This window comes from Mytilus trossulus, chromosome 4, assembly GCF_036588685.1.
Source record: "Mytilus trossulus isolate FHL-02 chromosome 4, PNRI_Mtr1.1.1.hap1, whole genome shotgun sequence".
NCBI lineage: Eukaryota > Metazoa > Mollusca > Bivalvia > Mytilida > Mytilidae > Mytilus > Mytilus trossulus.
Window position 1 is genome coordinate 68,793,597 of NC_086376.1, and position 23,839 is coordinate 68,817,435.

Consider the following 23,839-nt stretch of genomic DNA (forward strand, 5'->3'; position numbering starts at 1 on the left):
CAAAAATCTTCTCCTCTGAAAATACTGGGCCAAGTGCATTATAGATAGAGATAATTGTAAGCAGCAATAATTTCAGTAAAGTAAGATGTACAAACAATGACATCATCACCAAAAAACAATTTTGTCATGAATCTGCGGCCTTTATTTAAGGTGAGCGACACAGGCTCTTTAGAGCCTCTAGTTTACCTCTTTATTTATTTTTTCTACATTAAAGTTCGTCTCCCTTTGATAGATCTCCCTCCTTTCTCCCGCCCTTTCTCTCCTTTATCCTGCCCCCTCTCTCCTTTATCCCGTCCCCTTTCTTCCTGTCTCCCGATACCCTTTCCACCCTCTCATTAGTAGTGGCACAAGTTGTTGCCATGAAGTTTTGTTGTTCTAACCTAATGTTTGTTATGGATTTATTAAATACCGCTCATTTTGATAATTTTGTACACCTGGTGTGTCTTGTTATCCTCCAATACAATTACTTTTCAAAAACATTATCCCTGAGTATTATGTTTTACAAAGTGTATATGATTTGATAGTTTGTGCTCCGCTTTATGTTCTACACTTTGTGTGACTATTGTGACCATTGAATTTCAATGAGTTTGATGAAAGTGTTGCATGTTTTGATTGTATAATTTGGTCCTATGGGAAGCTCAAGTTATCCCTTCAAAAGATGCCATCATGATTTGTTCGAATGTTCAAATATCTGTGCCACAAATGACCATGGATAGGTTCCATTTTTTTTTATTTGCCATGAGTGGCATTTATGGGTCAGAATCTGCTGGCTTATCATCCTTAAGCACTGTAAATCACCTATAATGTTTAATTTGGGGTTCCTGTTGCTCGGTTCTTATGATTTTTGTTATTCTCCCTTTGGGATCTCTTTCTCTCTTTACTTGTGAGGAGAAACCCACACAGAAGCAGGAAAATAATGATAGAAACTGCAGGCCATGAAAATACCATTAAGTAGGAAATAAATATATCTGGAACTGGATCTGCAGGTGCTTCTAGCATGTTGCTTCATGAAAGTTGTATGTTCAGTTAGATAACTAAACTCATCTCTTGTTCAAATATTAGTTTTCAAGAAATTATAATTGTTATTTTCTTAATTGAAGTAAAGGTATTTAACAAAATTAGCATGTTTTGTTGTAACCTTATTTTAAGTTCAATAAAATAGCTGCAAACAACAAAGTCAGCAAACTTTGGTTTATTCTCGAAATAATTAATTCAATGGAATATGGATATAGTTTCCATATCTTAGAAAGCTGCTGTTTGGAGTATGCCTCGTATGAATTGAAGAATAAGTCATCAAAAAAGAATGATTTACCCATTTATCTATCTGGTCCGAGAACACAATTAATTCATAGTGCATTTCTTTTAGAACATAAATGAAAATAAAAAAAATCCCACCTGCGCTTTCTCAAAGAAACTTTTACAGTGTGTTGTACTACTTTTGGGACAAATTATATCAAAATTATAGAAAACTTCATCGTCTCTAACTCAAAATATGGACAATTTTATGTTTAGGGCGTCTTGAAATCTTTTGACAGCTTCTGAAGTGCTCATTTTCAACCTTTTTCAGCTGGACCAAATCACTACTTTCCTTTAAAATTCTGGACCCAAATTTTTTTACAGTGTAATTTTATCCCCCTACTTGCAATTTGAGGCATTAAACATGGAGAAATAAATTTGGAAAAGGTATAAAAATTAATGGCAAGTAACCCACTATCAACACTAGGGACTATATTTGTGAACAACGAAAATCAAGGGACGACAATGGTGGTCTCGGACCTAATAGGGTATAAAGAGTTGACAAATCTTAAAAAGACTTGGTATGACCAAAGCTTAATGAATTATAACACTGCTTACAAAGTTTCATGACAATAGGATGTATATTATAGACATTAAGTAAAATTCTATACTCCTCTTTGCGTGTAAAATTTTGACGTTAAAATTGAAAAAATTCAACTATCAACATTTGGGGCTTTAAAAATTCAAATGTTGCCAAAAAATACTTTTAAATGACTTAATATATAACTTATCATGTACTTAAAGCAATAGAGTACTCATTTGATTTATAAGACTTGGCATAATTATTCAAAAGTCAAATTTATATGAGCCTGCGCCTAAAAATTGAGGTTTTTCAATGAAGGGGGGCCTTACATGAAGATGTAATATTTTCCACCAATTTTAAATTTGTGAAGCTTTTTTGTTATAAATAATCCTTACATATGTATTAAAAGTACTTTAAATGGAAAGAAAAGTTACAAATAACATATCATATTAGTTTAAAAGGGTCATGGGCCAACTAAGAGTGGAAAAAATTTAGGGTCAATTTAGGCCGTGCCACATATTTACATTAAAAAATGCATATTGAGACTATAAGAAATAAAAATTTGTGTCTTTTTTATTATTTCTATACTCATGTGACATGATACAACAAATCTGAGCACAAAAAGACTCTTGCAATTAACTTTTCTTACAAGCAGTATGGGCTGATACAAAGATTTTTGCCTTTTTAGGGAAAAACTTGCATGCAATTTATTCTCAACAGGCTTATATTAAAACCACTTGCTATCCTACAGAAGAAAAGAAAGATATTATGTGAAATGGAACAGGTACAATAGACATTGTAAAGTGCATTTGATACAAATTTAGTGAGGTCTTCAATATGGACATCAAATTTTATGTACCAAGCTCCCCACTATTGACTTCATCCAAACAAGTCGTTAGACAAGGGTCATTTATATAACACATTTTGCACATTTTGTCTGAGATAAACTTCTTTTCTGTAGATTCAGAGTTCATAAATAAGTAAAAGAAGTAGATAAAGGCATAGAAACACAAATATTGACACATGAAAACCTGCCAGATAGAAAGTCAGGATGCCATTTATGCATCAATATTGAAAAAGTTATAAAATGCCTATTTTGACCATAAAATGCCAAAATTGGTCATTTTTGCAGAAATTCTATAAAATAAAAGTTTAAATCCTTTAGTTTCATACTATATGACAAGTTGACACCATCAAATAATTTAGGGAAGTTGCCAGAGTACAAATTCTATATTTACAGATTTCACCTCTTAGGTCCGAGAACACAATTAATTCGTAGTGCATTTCTTTTAGAACATAAATGAAAATAAAAAAAATCCCACTTGCGCTTTCTCAAAGAAACTTTTACAGTGTGTTGTACTACTTTTGGGACAAATTATATCAAAATTATAGAAAACTTCATCTTCTCTAACTCAACATATGGACAATTTTATGTTTAGGGCGTCTTGAAATCTTTTGACAGCTTCTGAAGTGCTCATTTTCAACCTTTTTCAGCTGGACCAAATCACTACTTTCCTTTAAAATTCTGGACCCAAATATTTTTACAGTGTAATTTTATCCCCCTACTTGCAATTTGAGGCATTAAACATGGAGAAATAAATTTGGAAGAGGTATAAAAATTAATGGCAAGTAACCCACTATCAACACTAGGGACTATATTTGTGAACAACGAAAATCAAGGGACGACAATGGTGGTCTCGGACCATCTATTAGCTTTGACTTTGAGTGTTATGCTGCAATATCTTCCTTGCTCAACTGATTACATCTAAATTCACTCATCATAGATAACAGGATTTGAAAAAAAATGTATTTTCGCCAAAGGCCCATTTTGTCTACAAGAGACTCAATAGTGATGCCATTTATTCCTAAAAGTTTTGCCAAATACAGCTAAATAATAGTTTTGCTATATGGATTGATGAAAGTATGGCTTTCCTATACATCAAATATATCCCTACAACTTTGGTTAAGAGGTAGTTAACAAGTGAAGAATGTGAAAAGGCACCAGACAGTATAGCATGCTCACATGAAGCCTCATTTCAAATTTCAGAGATTCTAGCTATGAAGTGGAGCTTAATACAAATTTTCATGAAGCTTAACTATGCATATGAAGGTATGGACAATGACATTTGAGAGACAGTAACTGCGTAACATAACAAGAATATATATAAGGTTTAAAGCATTGAGGTCTTTATGAATAGTTGACATCACTGTCTCCTTAAAAACAACCATCATATATTGCATAGTCAATGGCCAAATAATGATTTTAATAAAACATTGTAATATATACTACATGTCTAACACAATTAAGTTATTCACTTAGTATATGTTTACTGGTTTTTGTTACTATGTCTTTGGATTGAGTTTCAGTTGATATTTTATAGTGGTTCTTTTTATGTTGTGCTGTTTCACTATAACTTCAGGTTAGGGTGAAGGTTGGCACTTGTTAAAACTTTTAAACCGGCTGCATTTGTTGGCACCTGTTTTTTAGTGGTTGTTGTTTGTTGGTGTTTTTTATAATTGTTTCTCATTTTTTATATAGGTTAGACCATTGGTTTTCCGTTTTACACTAGTCATTTTGGGGCCCTTTAAAGCCTGCTGTTCTGTGCTAGCAAAGGCTCCATGTTGAAGGCTGTACTTGACCTATAATGGTTAACTTTTACAAATTGTGACTTGACGGAGAGTTGTCTTGTATGCACTCATACCACATCTTTTTGTATGTATGTAGTTAAAGACATGAACAAACAAAATATGATTTGTTTTAACTGAGTGCTCCAACCTTTCAGGTCTAATTCATCTCTAGTACTGTGAAAGTACTTTTATTCGTGGGGTACCAATTTTCGTGGTTTTCGTGGATGACTTTATCCACGAATTTAAGTGTCCAACGAAATAAAACAACCATTGTTCAAATCAAGACATGGAAAGATCCCCATCGGTAGGTTTGACTACTGATATGATCTAGAGAACATATTGAATAACGTCAAATCTGAGAATACTTTAATAGCAGTCACAGAACTACAACCGCATGCAGGAATATACCCATTTAATCTTTAATAACCTAAACTGTACAACTTTTGATCTTTTAATTCTCATAAAAAATATTTTAGATCGATGAAAGTCAGGTTTCCGGTATTGATATGATAGTATGATAAAGTGTTCATTTTGTATCCTCATAGTTCTCGACATATGGGAAATAATAATTTCATGCTGGGCTTGATTTTGATAAGAATTATTTGACAATTTAAGATACGTTTCTAGCATTTGTTTATATTACTATTTTCTCTAGGTGACATGTTTATGGCCTAATTAACACTTTTGATAGTCTTTAATCTGTTGATCACTTTATCATGGGTTAATCAGTGTTATCGCGACGATTTGCACGGGTCAATGTTTACTTTGTTATTTCCTTCAATCCAGACTATTTGTAAACTTCGTTTCTAAAGGCTTTAATTTTTCAATTTTATTTTTTAGAAAACAAAAATCCACGAATTTAAAAACCCACGAACATGTAAATATTGCTAAATCCACGAAAATTGATACCCACGAATTAAAGTACTTTCACAGTATACTTTTTCATTTTCTGATTTTCATTCCAGCAGTAACTATTAGTAAATAGCATAAACGATTGAGTTTATGGATTTTTTTTTGGTTAATTAAACTATCAGTCTATCTCCTTGAATAATATAAAGCAATTTCTACAAATATTTATTTACAGACAAAAACACATCATATAAATCATGATTTCACTTTCATTTTTGATGTAGAGGGTTGATCAAGTTCATGTTCATATTCTATTTCCACTTTAGGTCGTTTTCTAGGACGTTTCCCCTTGGCTTTACTTGTCTCCTCTTCAGAGCTACTTTCTTCACTGTCAGATGCAAACATAGCTTCCCGATCCTGAAAAAAATAAACACATTGGTATACTTTGTGACGAAATTCATTATATTTATGTTCATTATGCATATAAATGTAACAATATGATATTTATACACTATGTAGTTACATGTATATAAGATTTTAAAAGTAAACTACTAAATGAAAAAGCTACATCGTGGCATAATAAGTGTAATTTAAATCTGTAGTACTTGGCATATAATTTTGCTCAGGGCTCAGTAGTCAGTACTTTAAATTAAAATGGCAAGCTATGTACTGATTATTAAGTTTTTTGCATAATGATACAATAAAATATCTGCTTAAGTTACATGTAAAAAGCTTTATGATGAGTGAGTGCAGTAAATGGGTTAAAAGAGGCTTCATATTGCGTCAAACAGCTGATATCTTAACCCTTAGACTGCTACGCGCGACTATTGTCGTTCCGATAAGTCAGTCCGCTACTGCTACTCGCGACTATAGTCGTTTTCCATACTTGTTTGTTTACACAGTTACCATGGAATGGGCAGAGCCAATATTCATGAGATTGCGGCAGTTTCGACTTGTATGGATTCTGATTGGTTAAAAATCTGCGTTCTTTCGAGTGTCTCTTGACTTTAAATCAGGTATAAGCAATAAACCGAAAGTGAAAATTTTTTATGAAAAAAGTGACAAAATGGCGGACATTATTTGGAGAAATGGCCAACTCGTTCAGAAGTATTTCAATGATAACGATTTAACAGTGGCGGCCGATTAAAAGGATTTGGACGAGAACCGAAGATATAATAGACATAAATAGAAGTATTCTATCAAAACTGCAAACAGAAGACTTTTAAAGCGAGAATTACGGGGATCCCCATCATTGTTCAAAATGGATGACATGAAACAGGATTTGCGATGTTTATCATTTCGCCCTTCAAATGTGAATCAATATTGACTGACATCGATAGACCCGAACTTTAAGTTTGTCAAGATTATATATTGATGAAAGCTTTAACAATGAACTTGTTGTATAAATACATTTGTACATGGAAGTAAAAGTCGGCGCAGTGAAAGTTGGAGGAAAATACCGGAAAATATTTGCATAAAAAAGGCCGTTGGTTTGAGAAGAAACTTTTATGTTTTGATAATCACAATGGAACTTAGTTCTTAACAGAGATTTTTAACTATAATAGTGGTTCAATTCTGAAGTCATGGATACTTTTACATTGATGGATTTGTTTAATAAAACATGAAAAAATAAGTTTACCTTTGTTTACCTCTATTCGCACCTGTACAGGTACAAAATGACCAGAGACTCACACAAAAATAAAATAAATAAAAAATACAGAATCTTACAATTCTTTTTTATATAACTTTTATTGATGAATATTCAATTTTTACAAAGATGCAGCAATTGTAAGTGAACATGTTTATTTTATCCGTGATTAAAATTTTACTCAGCATTACACAAAAGTACAATAGAAATCAATGCAGCAGTCTAAGGGTTAAAATAGAAATTTGATGAAAATAAATTGAGATAATTAATTTATCTGTTTATATTTGCGTAAAAAAATGCTTTTACTTTGTTTCACCAGCAACCAGAATAAAACAATGATAAGTTTTGGTCAAACTAAAGATTCAACTCTTTAACTTTTGTGAAATTTTCGTTTTGGAGGGAATTTTAGGTCATCATCTAGATAATATTAAGTATCATGATTTACATAAGTAACCAATTGTAGTACGATCATCTTAACATGTGTAAATATGCAATTTGGAGAATAGGTTAATATATCATAATAAGTTGGTCATTGCGTCAGTCAAAAAGGCTACATAAAATAATCAATTCACTATGCTATACTCCCAAGTTTATGTCTCTCAAACAAGCAGTGATAGGATCATCTATACTTTTGTCATGATGCACCTGACATAGATTGTTTGATTCACTGACCATCTTTATTTTTTTGAGTATCCAAGTTTATATCGTGTTTATCATTGCTTTTTGGATGTTTTAAAAGTTATTAAGACATATTGTGCAAGTTAAGATTCGAGTGCATTAATATCAAACATTCTATCAATAATTTAACACTGATATAGTATAAATTACCTCCATATCAGACAGATCACTTTCTTCTATTTCATCCTCTGCCACATACTCAATTTCATCGTCAGTCTATAAATAGAAATGGTAGCAATATTAATCAAATTGACAGGGAAGTATCTTCATCGATTTGACATTAAATTTTTTTTTTTAGGTTTTAATGCATAATAAATGGGGAATGTCCCTGCTTGCACATCATATAAATATATTTAGAGACATAACTGACGAACAGTTTAATTAATGCCACCAAAATTTTACTTCATCCAAGTTTTGTGGTAAAAAACATTGTGTCTAAGTTTCATAACATTGGGTAGAGGCAAACTAAAATTACAGAACAGACACTAAACAATTCAGCAATTTTTCCATTTATAAAGGGGCACAAGTCTAGAATGGTTAAAGTGATGCCACCAAATTTCAAACTTGATCTGTGTTTTGTGGTATACGCATTGGGTTTAAAAAGTTTTAATCAGTTGGTTGAAGCAAACTAAAATTACAGAACACAATAAAAATTCAGTTATTTTTCCATTTATAAAGTGGCATAACTCTAGAGTGGGTAAAGTGACGCCACCAAACTCAAACTTGATCTGTGTTTTTTAATAACAAGCATTGTGTATAAGTTTCATAACATTAAGTTAAGGCAATCTAAAGTTAGAGAATGGAAACTAAAAATTCAGCAATTTTTTCATATTTTAGGGGCATAACTCTAGAACGGTAAAAGTGATGCCCCCAAAATTGCGGGGCATAAAAATCATTTTGTTTCTAAATAAACTTGCAAAAAGCTTATATAGAAAAAACTATTCAAAATATATAACTGACCTCCTCTTCTTCCTCCTCCATCTCCTCTTCATCCTCTTTGTCTTTCTCTGTCTCTGACTCTGATTCACTCTCTACTTCTTCTTCATCAATCACTTTGTCAAACGCATGTGTTGGGAAATTGTATATATCGCCATACTATAAGTAAAGATATCAAAATGTGAAAGCATGTGTTGGGAAATTGTATATATCGCCATACTATAAGTAAAGATATCAAAAGGTGAAAGCATGTGTTGGGAAATTGTTTATATCGCCATACTATAAGTAAAGATATCAAAATGTGAAAGCATGTGTATGGGAAATTGTAAATATTGCCGTACTATAAGTATAAATATCAAAATGTGAAAGCATGTGTTGGGAAATTGTAAATATTGCCGTACTATAAGTAAAGATATCAAAATGTGAAAGCATGTGTCAAGAAATTGTCAATATCAAAACTCTTGACATATAGATATAATAATTATATCAGTTTTAATCCCCACATGTGCATGTGCCTTTTTGGAACCATGTCTATCTAAAAGTATTTAATATCATTGAGCTACTAATAAGAACTATCATACAAAAAAACATATTTTTACACGGGTGTAGATTATGCAATTTTGAGGCAACAAAGTATGCTAAAATTTTGGAGATCTTAATTTTTCAGATTCTTAATTTACCAATTGAATATTTGGGAGAATAACTTATCATATAAGTCTATTTAAAAAAATGCATTACATTCTATTATAAATTAGAGATTATTGCAAGATATATACTCACTGTTCCCTGTTTTAATCTTTCTAATAATTCTTTTTCAATGGCTGTGTCTACTTGTGCTGCTACCAATGCTTTTTCCTAAAATTAAACAGAAATATGAATAACAAAGCACATCATAAGTTGGCATGGGTAAATAATACAAAATGTGTAATGTCTCTAGATTTATCTAAGAAATATTCAGGAAAATTGAATTCCAAATAATTTCCATGCAAAGCACTCTTGTTTTCAAGGCATGTACTTTAACAAAAACATTCTTTTAAAGTTGCTTCTATTCAATTCATTTGAATGTTTTATTTTGTAAAGCTTAACTCAGAAGAAGTATAATACATAGTTATATTTTTTTAGTTCTATAAGGGAGATAATTCAACTGTATCTTATATTACCTCTCTCCTTTTTTCTCTTCTCTCTACCTTCCTACTTAATGGGACTAATTTCTTTCTGGAAAAAAAGATAACATCATATGTTTCTTTAATATGTTATCATTTGAACTACTTATACATGGATGCATGGACTTGAAGATTTGAACTAGCATTTTTTATACCACCCTATGTTATGTATTACAAATTTAGATACATAAGGCAACTAATTAGACAAATCGTTCCTGTAGGATTCCTCTTTCTATCTAAATGCTACAAAACAAGATTTGAAAGAGAAAAAATTACACTTGCACAAATTCAAAGGTTATATTGTACAAAAACACTCAAAACATAAAAGATGTATCCTCCTAGGATTTACGCCTGTATTTTCTTTTCTGAAGATTCAAAATCAGACCAATCAGAATCCTAGTTGAATAAAAAGAGGAGTATCTATGAAAGATCCTAGAGGCCATTGTTGCTGCTCAGTATTATTTAGAACGACCGAGTGGTTTCAAATGAGAAGAATTCAGTCTGACAATTGTGTATAAATAGATCAAAGGGAGATAAATCATAGAAATTTATGAGTAGAAAAAAAATCTCAACAAAAACTTGTTATATTTCTTTCGTGTGGTCTGGTGCTTCTAATAGTAAACAGAGCATTTCTACACATTCATTTAATAACTAATCTGATAACTTAATACTTAATGGTGGTAGGTAGAGACCTGTTATTTAGAAGGGTAAATGAACTCAGCTACTACCTCTAAGGAAAGGCTGTAAACTATAACTTCTGTTTGGAACATTCTACATAAATATCTGAGCCGTAATTTGTACAGACCCTTAACATAAAAGTTAAACTGCTTATAGACCACAGAAAGCTTATGTTGGGTATGGGATTGGAACACAAAGAGTTTAAGTTAAGTCAACTGGTCAAATCTATAAAGGTAGGATGGAGGACTTTGATTACCAAGAGCATTAAATAAATCAGCAAGAACAACCAAACAAGACAGAACACTACAGGCACTCTTCTTATAAAATCTTACAACATTAACATTTCAGTATAAATTATGATAAATTTTAATCTTAAGTTTTTATAGAAAGAAGTGAGACTTGTAGTGGTCAAAACTAGCTTTTAAAGTATTTTTTTCTAATTCATAAGAAACTTTTAAGAGCTGTATATATGCCATGGTAGCCATCTTGGATTATGATTAATCATAATAAATACTTACTGTCTTTTTAATGTGAGTTTTCTTATCTTTATTAAATACTGTGTAATCTTTGTAAATCTCTGTTTACATTTATGTTTCAGAAATCTGAAAAAAATAAAAATAAAACCATGTAAATGTCAATCTATATTAGAGTACAGTGGTACATATTACATGCATGTGCATATCAAGAGAAAATGTAATAGTTCTTCTTGAGAATAACATGGATTTATGACTGGATGTTTCTTGTTTGTATTTTGTTACATTTTGTCATGTTAATGCCTTATAAAGCTTACTGTAAGGTATATGGGTTTTGAAGGCCTAACAGTGACTTAAAGTGATTAACTTTTATGTTCTTTCAGCCTCTTCCACAATACATGAAGGTGGATTAAATTTATACTCATTGGCATAAAATAACAAGCTATTTCATTAAAACTTGCAGAATCTGAAAATTTTCTCTACACAACACAGGTACTTGAAATATTACGCTTGTATTGGTATACAGAGCATAATACACTGACGGTGCTAATTTAATAATAAGGCAATTGCTTAAATATTTTACCGAATTGTAGTTTGAATTCCCTGTAGTTGTTTAATAGTGAGAAGTGAGTGCAGTGAAAACAATTTTATATATACCTTTCAACTTCAGTTATTACATTAATAACTTTGCTATGAAATTCTAACAAAATAATGACTTAGTATAATATGAGGCACTAGTTTAAAAGGTCTAACTTTGACATAAACACTTCTACCCTATTAAACATAAATTTTATGAATTATTAGTTCAAATCATTGTTTAATTGGTCAATAATTGTTTTTCAACCGGAAGCTATTGCGTAACTGTAATTTGGCTTATCTTCTAATGATATAGGTTAATAATTTACATTATAACCAGCAGAATTTTGCTCTGTCAACTATCAACTTCCTTCACATTGTCAATATATAAGTAATTTGTTTTAAACATTATTTTCATGATTATTAAATTAAACTTCTATTTAGTTCTTAAAAGAACATTGAAATCTGTTTTTGATGGGATGTTTGGCATACAATATTATCAGCCTAGTATTTTTTTTTATTAAAGTTTCTGTCCAATGACAGAATAAAAATTATTTCCCTTCAATGCCAGCATATCAGTAATTATTGTAGAAAAACATTATTTAAATGATAAATACATTATAACTTCCTGTCAGAAAACAAAGCAATATTTATTATTATTATTAATTATTAATTAACCAAATAATTGTAAGAACTTATCATTTATAGAACTTCATTAGGATAGAAGTTTTTATTTCAAAGTCAGACATTTTAAACCAGTGCCTTGTATTATAAAGATGATTATTTAATTTCAATTTCTTTACATAGACATTAAATAGCAGAAGTTGGATGGTAAGCATTATTCTTATTCCACTGCGCTCATTTTATACTAAAAACTTTTTCCTCAGGCAATTTATAATAAGCTAAAAAAAATAATACCAGTTGGTCTGCTTGTGAAAATGAATTCAGACAGCAATTTGATACATTATTTGTTGTCCCAATACAACATCCATAACTACAGGTGTGATATAACCTTGCAACTTTACTTATTTTTTACTTTCCTTTTCAAATTTTCCTCAGAGTAAATGTATTTTGTTATTTTACTTTTTACAATAATGCAAAGTATTATGCAAAACATCCCAGGCTTCTTATAGATAAAATATGTGTTCACCACATTTACATACTAATACAACTGCGATAGGAAGCATTCAACCCTTTTAAAGTAGTCTTACTTTGGCCAGTATATTAAATGATGGTTTATCTGTTCTAATGCTTTCTCATAACTTCTGGACAGTTTAACTTTCTCCCATAATCTTCCAGGAAAAGCTGCTCTTTCAACTGTCTTCATATATAGATAACAGATACCTATATACAAACATTCAAACATATAAACAATAGTGTAAATGTATATATAAGATTTACAAGCTTCGAGTTATTGTATTCTTTAGATACTGTTGGAGCACTGACATTGTGTATAATGTGACATATCAACAAAAAGTTCAAGAAAGAACCATGAAAGTTGGTACCATACAAAAGATTGATTGCATAACGTCCTTTGGCAAATATTACATGCATGTTCAGGATGACACATTTTTAGGATAAAAATAACTATTCTTCTGCAATTATGTACATTTATTGATGGATCAGATTGGATGAAAAACTATATAAACTTTTTAATTAATATACATATATCTTTGGCTACAGGAAAGATGCCAATTCTCACCTTAATACCTTCTTTTCCTCCTAATTTAGTCAAATTTGAAGTGTACACAAATCCACATAAATACTTAGTGTTTACGTAAAATGCTAGAGGCATACCTTTAAGATAGAACTGTAAATGTATTTTTCACAGAATATTTAATACATGGAATGCTTACACCAAATTACTGACTAGAATAGAATTATTTCTTTATTTTGAGTTAATTCCTGAGATAAGCTAATTGTATTCTCAGCTTGGTCTACGTAAAACTATGTGCTACTGTTGCAAATATCTGTTTATTTTACTCTGCTACAGGTCCCAAGGAAACATCATTTGCAACAACAAAGGATTTTTATAATTGTATTAAATAAATCCTAGTTCCTAATACATAGACAAATCTTAAAACTAGTTATTTCTGACAATAAATTGTCTCTTGTACAATTCTGGTAACTGTGAATTACCTTTTTCTTCTCGTACTGTTGCATACTGACTGTTGGCAAGAGGACAAGACGATCTGTTACATAATCCTGTTAAACTGTATTCATTCCTACAAAATTTTTGTGTCTTTGCCCTGGAAAAAAATAAAGATTTAATTTTCACAGGTTAACACTGACAGACATCCAACCAAACAAAATCATCCTTGTCTGCAACATTTGAATTCAAAGGTAAATTACTATGGTTTTATTTATTTTTATGGGTATACATTTTCAAGGATTAAGGAAAAACTATATTTACATGGCTTATAAATTTCCTAGGTTTATTTATCACAGTCTACATGCATACAAGCATATAAAAGAAAAATATTTTTGTTTTAACATATGAATTAATGTTTTTGTTTCATGCATACTATAAACCATGAAATCCACCAAAATTGGTATCTAGATAATAAATTCACAGTATGCTATGTCAATGGAATTTGAGTTGCAAACTTATACACAATATATACGATACATAAAGACATTTCTAATACCTATATGGTAAAATATATTTGCATTATTATGAGTGAAGTATCCTTAAGTAAATGAAAAAATTCGCTGATATTTTTAACCCCTGAAAGCTCTAAAACTTGTTTCCAATGGGGTCCCTTCATGAAAACGGCTTATAGTTTCGACATACAAAAAAACCATAACACACAAATTAATATGACAAAAAAATCATATAAAATAATTTATATAAAAATATGATAAACAAGAGGCTGTCACAAAGACAGCAAACTGGATTTATTAACATTTATTTGTGTCCTGGCCATATCACAAGAACCATTACTGATGATTGGTGAAAGTGAAAATCGTCAATATCAAATTTGACCTCCATTTTGTCATCAGTATCAACATATTAAAATTTGAAAAGCTTAGATTGAATGGTTCGTGAGTAAATGCAACAAAGTGAATGGAAACACCATTTTACGATCTTTCAAGAACCATAACTCCTGAACGGTAAAAGTCAAAATCATAATTATTGAACTTGACCTCTATTTTGTTATCAGTTACAACATATTAAAATTTGAAAAGCTTTGGTTGAATGGTTCATGAGAAAATGCACGGACACGACTGGAAACACCATTTTTCAATCTTTCAAGAACCATAACTCCTGAACGGTAAAAGTCAAAATCGTCATAATTGAACTTGACCTCCATTTAGTCATCAGTAACAACATAATAAAATTTGGAAAGCTTTGGTAGAACAGTTCATGTGTAAATGCACGGACACGACTGGAAAAGCCATTTTACGATCTTTCAAGAACCATAACTACTGAACGGTAAAAGTCAAAATCATCATTATTTAACTTGACCTCCATTTTGTTATCAGTAACAACATATTAAAATTTGGGAAGCTTTGGTAGAACAGTTCATGTGTAAATGCACGGACACGACTGGAAACTCCATTTTTCAATCTGTCAAGAACCATAACTCCTGAATGGTAAAAGTCAAAATCGCCATTATTGAACTTGACCTTCATTTAGTTGTCAGCAACAACATATTTAAATTTTAAAAGCTTTGGTTGAACGGTTCATGAGTTAATGCACGGACAACATTTGATTGCCGCCCGCCGGCTGAGCATCCCCAAATCAATAACTGACATTTTTGTCGCAAAAATCCGGTTAATAATATAACCAGATGCTCCGCAGGGCGTAGCTTTATACGACCGCAGAGGTTGAACCCTGAACGGTTGGGGCAAGTATGGACACAACATTCAAGCTGGATTCTGCTCTAAATTTGGATTGTGATTAAATAGTTGACACAGCATAGGTTTATGACACAGAATGAATGTATTCAAATGAACTTAAAATTTTTGTTTTCTCTTAGAGCAATTCACTATGCTGTTGAATATTAATCCTCTCAAAAAAATGTTTGAAGAAATTTTCTTTTTATTTATGAAATTTCAAATGAGAACCAGATGCTCCGCAGGGCGTAGCTTTATACGACCGCAGAGGTTGAACCCTGAACGGTTGGGGCAAGTATGGACACAACATTCAAGCTGGATTCCGCTCTAAATTTGGATTGTGATTAAATAGTTGACACAGCATAGGTTTCTGACACAGAATGAATGTATTCAAATGAACTTAAAATTTTTGTTTTCTCTTAGAGCAATTCACTATGCTGTTGAATATTAATCCTCTCAAGAAAATGTTTGAAGAAATTTTCTTTTTATTTATGAAATTTCAAATGAGAAAAATTGAACCCAATTTTTTAATCACATCCCCCTTTCCCTTATTCCAAAACTAATTTCAATTAAAATATTCTAATGGAGTTTGCAACAATTACTACTCATTTAAATACATCATAAAATATTAAGATGTAAAAAAACTGCTTGTTATCAATGAATGGTAAAGATTATTTAAATTTATCAGTTGGTAGTAAAAAGTGAATATACATTGTATATTGTATATAACAAAGATTTAAGTTGATTCTGGACAAAGAAAGATAACTCCAATTAAAAAAATTATTGCAGATATTTCTTGCTTACTATACTGGACAAAGAAAGATAACTCTTAATTAAAAAAAATTTTGCTATTTCACAATATTGTGAAATTAGATATTTCTTGCCATTGCACAATACTGTGCAATTGAAAAGACTTGCTATTGCACAATACTTAATATAATAATTTTAGATCCGGATTAGGACCAACTTGAAAACTGGGCCCATAATAAAAAATCTAAGTACATGTTTAGATTCAGCATATCAAAGAGGCCCAAGAATTTAATTTTTGTTAAAATCAAACTTAGTTTAATTTTGGACCCTTTGCACTTTAATTTAGACCAATTTTAAAACTGGACCAAAAATTAAGAATCTACATACACAGTTAGATTTGGCATATCAAAGAACCCCAATTATTCAATTTTTGATGAAATCAAACAATGTTTAATTTTGGACCTCGATTTGGGCAAACTTGAAAACTGGGCCAATAATCAAAAATCTAAGTACATTTTTAGATTCAGCATATTAAAGAACCCCAAGGTTTCAATTTTTGTTAAAATCAAACTAAGTTTAATTTTGGACCCTTTGGACCTTAATGTGAACCAATTTGAAAACGGGACCAAAAATTAAGAACCTACATACACAGTTAGATTCGGCATATTAAAGAACCCCAATTATTCAATTTTGATGAAATCAAACAAAGTTTAATTTTGGACCCTTTGGGCCCCTTTTTCCTTAACTGTTGGGACCAAAACTCCCAAAATCAATACTAACCTTCCTTTTATAGTCATAAACCTTGAGTTTAAATTTCATAGATTTCTATTTACTTATACTAACGCTATGGTGCGAAAACCAAGAAAAATGCTTATTTGGGTCCCTTTTTGGCCCCTAATTCCTAAACTGTTGGGACCGAAACTCCCAAAATCAATACCAACCTTCCTTTTGTGGTCATAAACATTGTGTTTAAATTTCATTGATTTCTATTTACTTTAACTAAAGTTATTGTGCGAAAACCAAGAATAATGCTTATTTGGGCCCTTTTGTGGCCCCTAATTCCTACACTGTTGAAACCAAAACTCCCAAAATCAATCCCAACCTTTCTTTTGTGGTCATAAACCTTGTGTCAAAATTTCATAGATTTCTATTAACTTAAACTAAATTTATAGTGCGAAAACCAAGAAAATGCTTATTTGGGCCCTTTTTGGCCCTTAATTCCTAAAATGTTGGGACCAAAACTCCCAAAATCAATACCAGCCTTCCTTTTATGGTCATAAACCTTGTGTTAAAATTTCATAGATTTCTATTCACTTTTACTAAAGTTAGAGTGCGAAAACTAAAAGTATTCGGACGACGACGACGACGACGACGACGCCAACGTGATAGCAATATACGACGAGTCGTATAAAAATTGAACCCAATTTTTTATTCACATCCCCCTTTCCCTTATTCCAAAACTAATTTCAATTAAAATATTCTAATGGAGTTGTAACAATTACTACTCATTTAAATACATCATAAAATATTAAGATGTAAAAAAACTGCTTGTTATCACTGAATGGTAAAGATTATTTAAATTTATCAGTTGGTAGTAAAAAGTGAATAATTATACATTGTATATTGTTTTTAACAAAGATTTAAGTTGATTCTGGACAAAGAAAGATAACTCCAATTAAAAAAAATTCATGCAGATATTTCTTGCTTACTATACTGGACAAAGAAAGATAACTCTTAATTAAAAAAAAAATTGCTATTTCACAATATTGTGAAATTAGATATTTCTTGCCATTGCACAATACTGTGCAATTGAAAAGACTTGCTATTGCACAATACTTAATATAATAATTTTAGATCCTGATTTGGACCAACTTGAAAACTGGGCCCATAATCAAAAATCTAAGTACATGTTTAGATTCAGCATATCAAAGAGGCCCAAGAATTTAATTTTTGTTAAAATCAAACTTTGTTTAATTTTGGACCCTTTGCACTTTAATTTAGACCAATTTTAAAACTGGACCAAAAATTAAGAATCTACATACACAGTTAGATTTGTCATATCAAAGAACCCCAATTATTCAATTTTTGATGAAATCAAACAATGTTTAATTTTGGACCTCAATTTGGGCCAACTTGAAAACTGGGCCAATAATCAAAAATCTAAGTACATTTTTAGATTCAGCATATCAAAGAACCCCAAGGTTTCAATTTTTGTTAAAATCAAACTAAGTTTAATTTTGGACCCTTTGGACCTTAATGTAGACCAATTTGAAAACGGGACCAAAAATTAAGAATCTACATACACAGTTAGATTCGGCATATTAAAGAACCCCAATTATTCAATTTTGATGAAATCAAACAAAGTTTAATTTTGGACCCTTTGGGCCCCTTTTTCCTTAACTGTTGGGACCAAAACTCCCAAAATCAATACCAACCTTCCTTTTATAGTCATAAACCTTGTGTTTAAATTTCATAGATTTCTATTTACTTATACTAACGCTATGGTGCAAAAACCAAGAAAAATGCTTATTTGGGTCCCTTTTTGGCCCCTAATTCCTAAACTGTTGGGACCAAAACTCTCAAAATCAATAACAACCTTCCTTTTGTGGTCATAAACCTTGTGTTAAAATTTCATTGATTTCTATTTACTTTAACTAAAGTAATTGTGCGAAAACCAAGAATAATGCTTATTTGGGCCCTTTTTTGGCCCCTAATTCCTAAACTGTTGAAACCAAAACTCCCAAAATCAATCCCAACCTTTCTTTTGTGGTCATAAACCTTGTGTCAAAATTTCATAGATTTCTATTAACTTAAACTAAAGTTATAGTGCGAAAACCAAGAAAATGCTTATTTGGGCCCTTTTTGGCCCCTAATTCCTAAAATGTTGGGACCAAAACTCCCAAAATCAATACCAGCCTTCCTTTTATGGTCATAAACCTTGTGTTAAAATTTCATAGATTTCTATTCACTTTTACTAAAGTTAGAGTGGGAAAACTAAAAGTATTCGGACGACGACGACGACGCCAACGTGATAGCAATATACGACGAAAATTTTTTCAAAATTTGCGGTCGTATAAAAATGAGTCTGATGAAGCCACACTATAACTTTTGGTCAAGTGCTCTTTGAAGCTTATTTTGAATTCCTTTATTTTCTTTAATTTTTTTTTAATGTAGACTGTTTATAATTCTTTACAATTACATAATTGTAGGTGCACAACTTAAAACATTTTTACAACATTACTGTGAAGTATTAGGGATCTTGGTTGAAAACTTTTAAGTTGAAAAGAAGTACCTCCTTTATTCCTTTGTATTTCTTTTACTGGGTTCCCAAGTCTGAGATAAAAACTGTAGGAGGGTGAGGAAAAGAAATCAAATTGTATACATACATGTACGATATATCTACTATTGTAAATAAGTTACTTACTTTACTTTAAATGAACAGAAGGATCCATTTATAATACTCCATATAACCTGCAATTAATTAAAGAATTCTTTTAGAAAAACTAGTTATTTCATAACATCATTGATCATTCATGCTACAAATAATTAATACTGTAAATTTAGCAATTATTGCAAGTTTTTAATTTATGCGAATAATGCGACTAGGCTTCTGCTGGGCGAGTCTCACAATAATAAGAACTTGCATTTTGATATCTCATACATAATACCTGCATCCAGATTATTCTGTAATTGCAATAATAAATCTCAAATTGTTTACCATTCTTCAACAATCACAATGATAAATGAACCAAATAATTTCTGAATTTACAGTACATTGTATACAATTTTATAATGTGTAACTAGTCAATGTTATTGCGAAACAAATGAAACTTTTCCACAGATTCTTCTCCGATTCAATAGTCAATCTACAAATGTATTTAAACTTTTGGCAGATCTATTGTCTCATTGAATGAATAAAATACTAAAGCTATTGTTCCTTGTGTAGTTTGTTTTCACTGGGATAAGTTGATTTCTGACAAAATTTTCAACATTGTTCCTATTTAAATTTGTTTTTGGTGTGTTTGACAAGTCAAAACTGGAAAATGATGATGTTTAAATTTAAAGGCCTTCATAAATGTGTTCTAGAATAACTTAACAAAACAAACCAAAAATTCTAATTTCAGTAGGAACAATGCTAAAATTTTTGGAAAACATCAAATGAAAAATGATTAAATCAGTATTGGTAGTGAACTGATTGTATAATTTTATCAATATTGAATAATTCATAAAAAATCACATGCAGTTTTTTTTTCTTTGGAACATGTATTTTTATTTTTTACTCATGTAAGTTAATCATAGAGGGATAGATTTCTCTTAAAAGAAATACTTCTTATTGCTATTTTGAGATCTGTTCTGCTTGACCAGAGAATCTGCGTCTGTTGAACTTTATCATTGTGGCGTTACATGTAGATATTTTCTAATGTGAAGAGTAATTTTTTTTACAAGAACAACTGTAATTTGCGATGTCCAGAAATGACCAACATATTTAGCGATAATATTAAATGTGTATTTTCCCGGGGGAACATGCCATAAGCCAGACTCGAACCAGGGTAAATAGACCTACTGGAGCTGACAAGATCACAAAATTAACCCTGTCTCCAAGATAGGCCATGGCACTGAACGAGACGGAGTCAGAGGACCTAAGTACTCACCTTCCCATCATTTTAAGTGTTTTATCAATAACTGCTTGTTATTTTATAATCAAGCTTGTTAACATTTATTTTTCTTTCGATCTTCCAATTTTACCCAAATAATTTATGATTTATGTATTAGTTATAAATGATAAGTACAGGCCCAAGACAACAATTAATGATCCCACTTTTCGTTGTCCACGAATATTCTGTAAATTTATTCTTGGAGCTCCAAAAAAAAGCACCAATTTTGCAGTATTAACTGAGTTGGGAAGACTACCAATATATTTTAACATGATTAAAGCAATGACTAAATACTATTACAGATTAGAAAAGTCAGACACTAACTTTCCATTGTTATATAATGCATTTATAGAATCAAAGAAATTGTATGAGTCAAAGAAACCATCATGGTATATGTCATCTGAAAAACTTCTTTCACTGATTAATAATTATCAAATATCCTCAGACATGGCTAAACCAATCGACAACAGAAAACTAAGAATTGCCATGTTAAAAGATTGGGAAAAGAATCTCAAAACTCACTCAGAAGGAAAACTTTGCACATATGTTACGTTTAAATCAAATTTTGGTTGTGAAAAATATCTTGATATTGTTAAAAAATTTGAAGATAGACGGAGTCTAACAAGATTTCGCATATCTGCTCACCATTTACTTATAGAGAGAGGTAGATATAGTAATACTCCCCGACACAATAAAATATGTAAGAGATGTTGTAGTAATGAGGTCGAAGATGAAACACATTTTCTTTTTAACTGTGATAGTTTATCAGATCAAAGGAAAGACATGATAACAATGATAAATAATTGCTGCAAGAATTTTCAATATCTTGACCCTAAACAAAAACTGATATGGTTAATGAATAATGAAGATGAGAATTTATTATCAGAATTATGCATGTTCATTAAGAAATATGAAAAGTTTTAATGGGATTTATTTCCCTCTACTACTTGTAATTTGAACTTTATATTTTCTCCATAGTGAGTTCTAGAGCACCGTCCCTTGATGAATATTGTCCAGTAGCAATGTTAACCCTTGCTATTGTGCATTAGTCATGAGGAGAATCACTATTGGAGTAATCTCATGTATCTGTAGCTAGTTCTGAAGGATCCCCCCTTGATGACCTTTGCATTGTTGTGATGAAGTCCCTCACTACTGTGCACTGGTCATGAGGAGAACTACTGCAGATTGAGATACTATATTCCCGGTTCTATTTTTGCTATTTTTTAGTTTTTACGTATTTTAAAATAAACTTAATATCATATCCTTTTAATATTAAATCGGCCTCATTGCACTCAATGTCTCTTACTATAATTATATCCTACATTGCTCATATTATCAATTTATTATTTGTGTATTACTTATTGTATATTTCACTAATGTTTATATAATCATTGTATTATGATGTTTTTGTATCTTGCCTGACAAGGGCCCATGATTGGAAAAATAAATAATGTCTAATGTCTAATGTCTAATGTCTATACATATATAGTTCTCTTTAAATATAGTGTATTTTTTCTTTCCCTTTCTCATACATTTCTTAGCTTTTCTTTGGTGAAAATGAAAGAAGAGAGCTAAAATAAACTTTTGGATCTTTAATTTAACTGATTTTGATATGGAAAGAGTGATTAGGCCAGGTGCAACGTGATAGTTACGGTTTTTGGAACATCTTTTGACTTGTCCATAGGGGTATGGGTATGGATGTGTATTGGCACTTTTGACTGAATTTGTAAAATACAGAGGAGCAATCTTTCTGAATTTTGGACTAGAACTGTACTTTACACACACACAAAATTTGACAAAAATATTAGGTGCATTTTTTTTGGAATGAAACAAAACGTTATAAAGAACTATTTCGGTTGGCCTTTTCATAATTGTAGCTTAAATCAATATTTTTTAAAAGAAAGGGATTAAATATGGCTTTCTTACATCATCATGCTGCATTTTTATAGCCCTTATGTACAACTAAACATGTTAAAAGTTCCACCACGTGAAAATTGTCAACAGGAAATGAAATTTTAGTTTCTAAAGGGAGATAACTATTTTCTTATATGAATATGCATGAGACATACAGACAAGGAAGTTGAAAGGAAAAGAGAAGTGAAATAACTTCAGAAAGTGTCTAAAGAAGAAAAAATGTCTCGTATTTTACCAGATTATAACCAGCTGATGAGGTTCACCATTAATGATGTTTGTAACTGGTTGGCAGAGGTAGGCAACATTTTCAGAAGATACAATTTTAACTTTGCTGGAAATTAAAAAAAAGTTTAATAAGTTTCAAGGGGGTCTCATTGGGGGGCTCTGATCCCGGATCCTGCTTACTGTTTTGTCAGATTCCTGTATCCCGCTTACACTATCTTAGTAAGCAATTCTCATTTTTTTTGTCATTTCCCGGGTCCCGCAAGACCTCATTTCCCGTTTTCACGACACAATAATTTGACTTTCACGTGCCACGCTTACAAAAAATCGGCAATCCCGCGTCACGCTTAGACCCCACTGAGACCCACTTTCAAGAGTAGCAATGACAGGCTTTTTTGTTTTTAAGATGCAGTGGCGGATCCAGCCATTTTAAAAAGGAGGGGTTCCCAACCTAGAGTAAAAGGGGGGGGGGGGGGGGTTCCAACTATATGCTCCCATTCAAATGCATTGATCGTCCCCCCAAAAAAGGGGGTTCCAACCCCGGACCCCCCGGATCTGCCACTGAGATGAGCTTCAGATTCAGACTGGAAAAAATACATCAAAATGAACATATGAAGGAAAGCTCTTGAGGCATATCTTTAGGGACATTGTTTTAGCTAAGGCCATTTGATATGCTTGTGGGTAGGAGCAGGGGGTTGGTGGGTTTTTTTTTCGGGGGGGGGGGGGGGGGGGGGTTGTGATCCAGCCATTTTTTTTTAATGAGGGTTCAAACCCAGGATAATGTCATTTTCAAAAACATTGATAGTTTAGAAAAGGGGTTGTACCCAGTGCCATTCCTGAAACCCCCTCTCCACCATGGATCTGCTATTATTTCTGTTTGTACATTTTAATGTTTGTTCATTTGTGTTTGCTTGTGTTTGTATTTTCTTGTGCAAAGTTATTTATTTTTTAGTAAAGACAAGACAAAGCTATTCATCAACCTCTCCGACCACCCCCTCCCTCCCCAAAAA

At 31.4% G+C, this 23,839-nt stretch overlaps 2 protein-coding genes across 4 annotated transcripts in view; one reads left to right on the forward strand and one right to left on the reverse strand.

The window, feature by feature from the left end:
* Nucleotides 1–5,505: 5,505 nt before the first annotated feature.
* Nucleotides 5,506–22,737, reverse strand: LOC134715827 (protein MAK16 homolog A-like). The gene is made up of 10 exons (XM_063578313.1): nt 22,620–22,737; nt 19,463–19,509; nt 13,588–13,697; nt 12,660–12,792; nt 10,918–11,001; nt 9,719–9,773; nt 9,339–9,413; nt 8,583–8,717; nt 7,773–7,838; nt 5,506–5,713 (listed from the first exon to the last, which is right to left on the reverse strand). Exons 1-10 carry the CDS (start codon nt 22,632–22,634, stop codon nt 5,552–5,554), a joined length of 882 nt encoding a protein of 293 aa, XP_063434383.1. The 5' UTR covers nt 22,635–22,737; the 3' UTR covers nt 5,506–5,551.
* LOC134715825 (basic proline-rich protein-like) overlaps nt 22,734–23,839 on the forward strand; it is an 87,862-nt gene continuing 86,756 nt past the window's right edge. For 2 of the 3 annotated variants that reach the window (XM_063578310.1, XM_063578311.1), the window contains exon 1: nt 22,735–22,901. In XM_063578310.1, coding sequence (XP_063434380.1) covers nt 22,827–22,901 — 75 coding nt within the window. In that variant the 5' untranslated portion in view covers nt 22,735–22,826. Of the gene's footprint in view, nt 22,902–23,839 lie in introns of all 3 variants that reach the window. The other variant, XM_063578309.1, reaches the window with a different exon arrangement.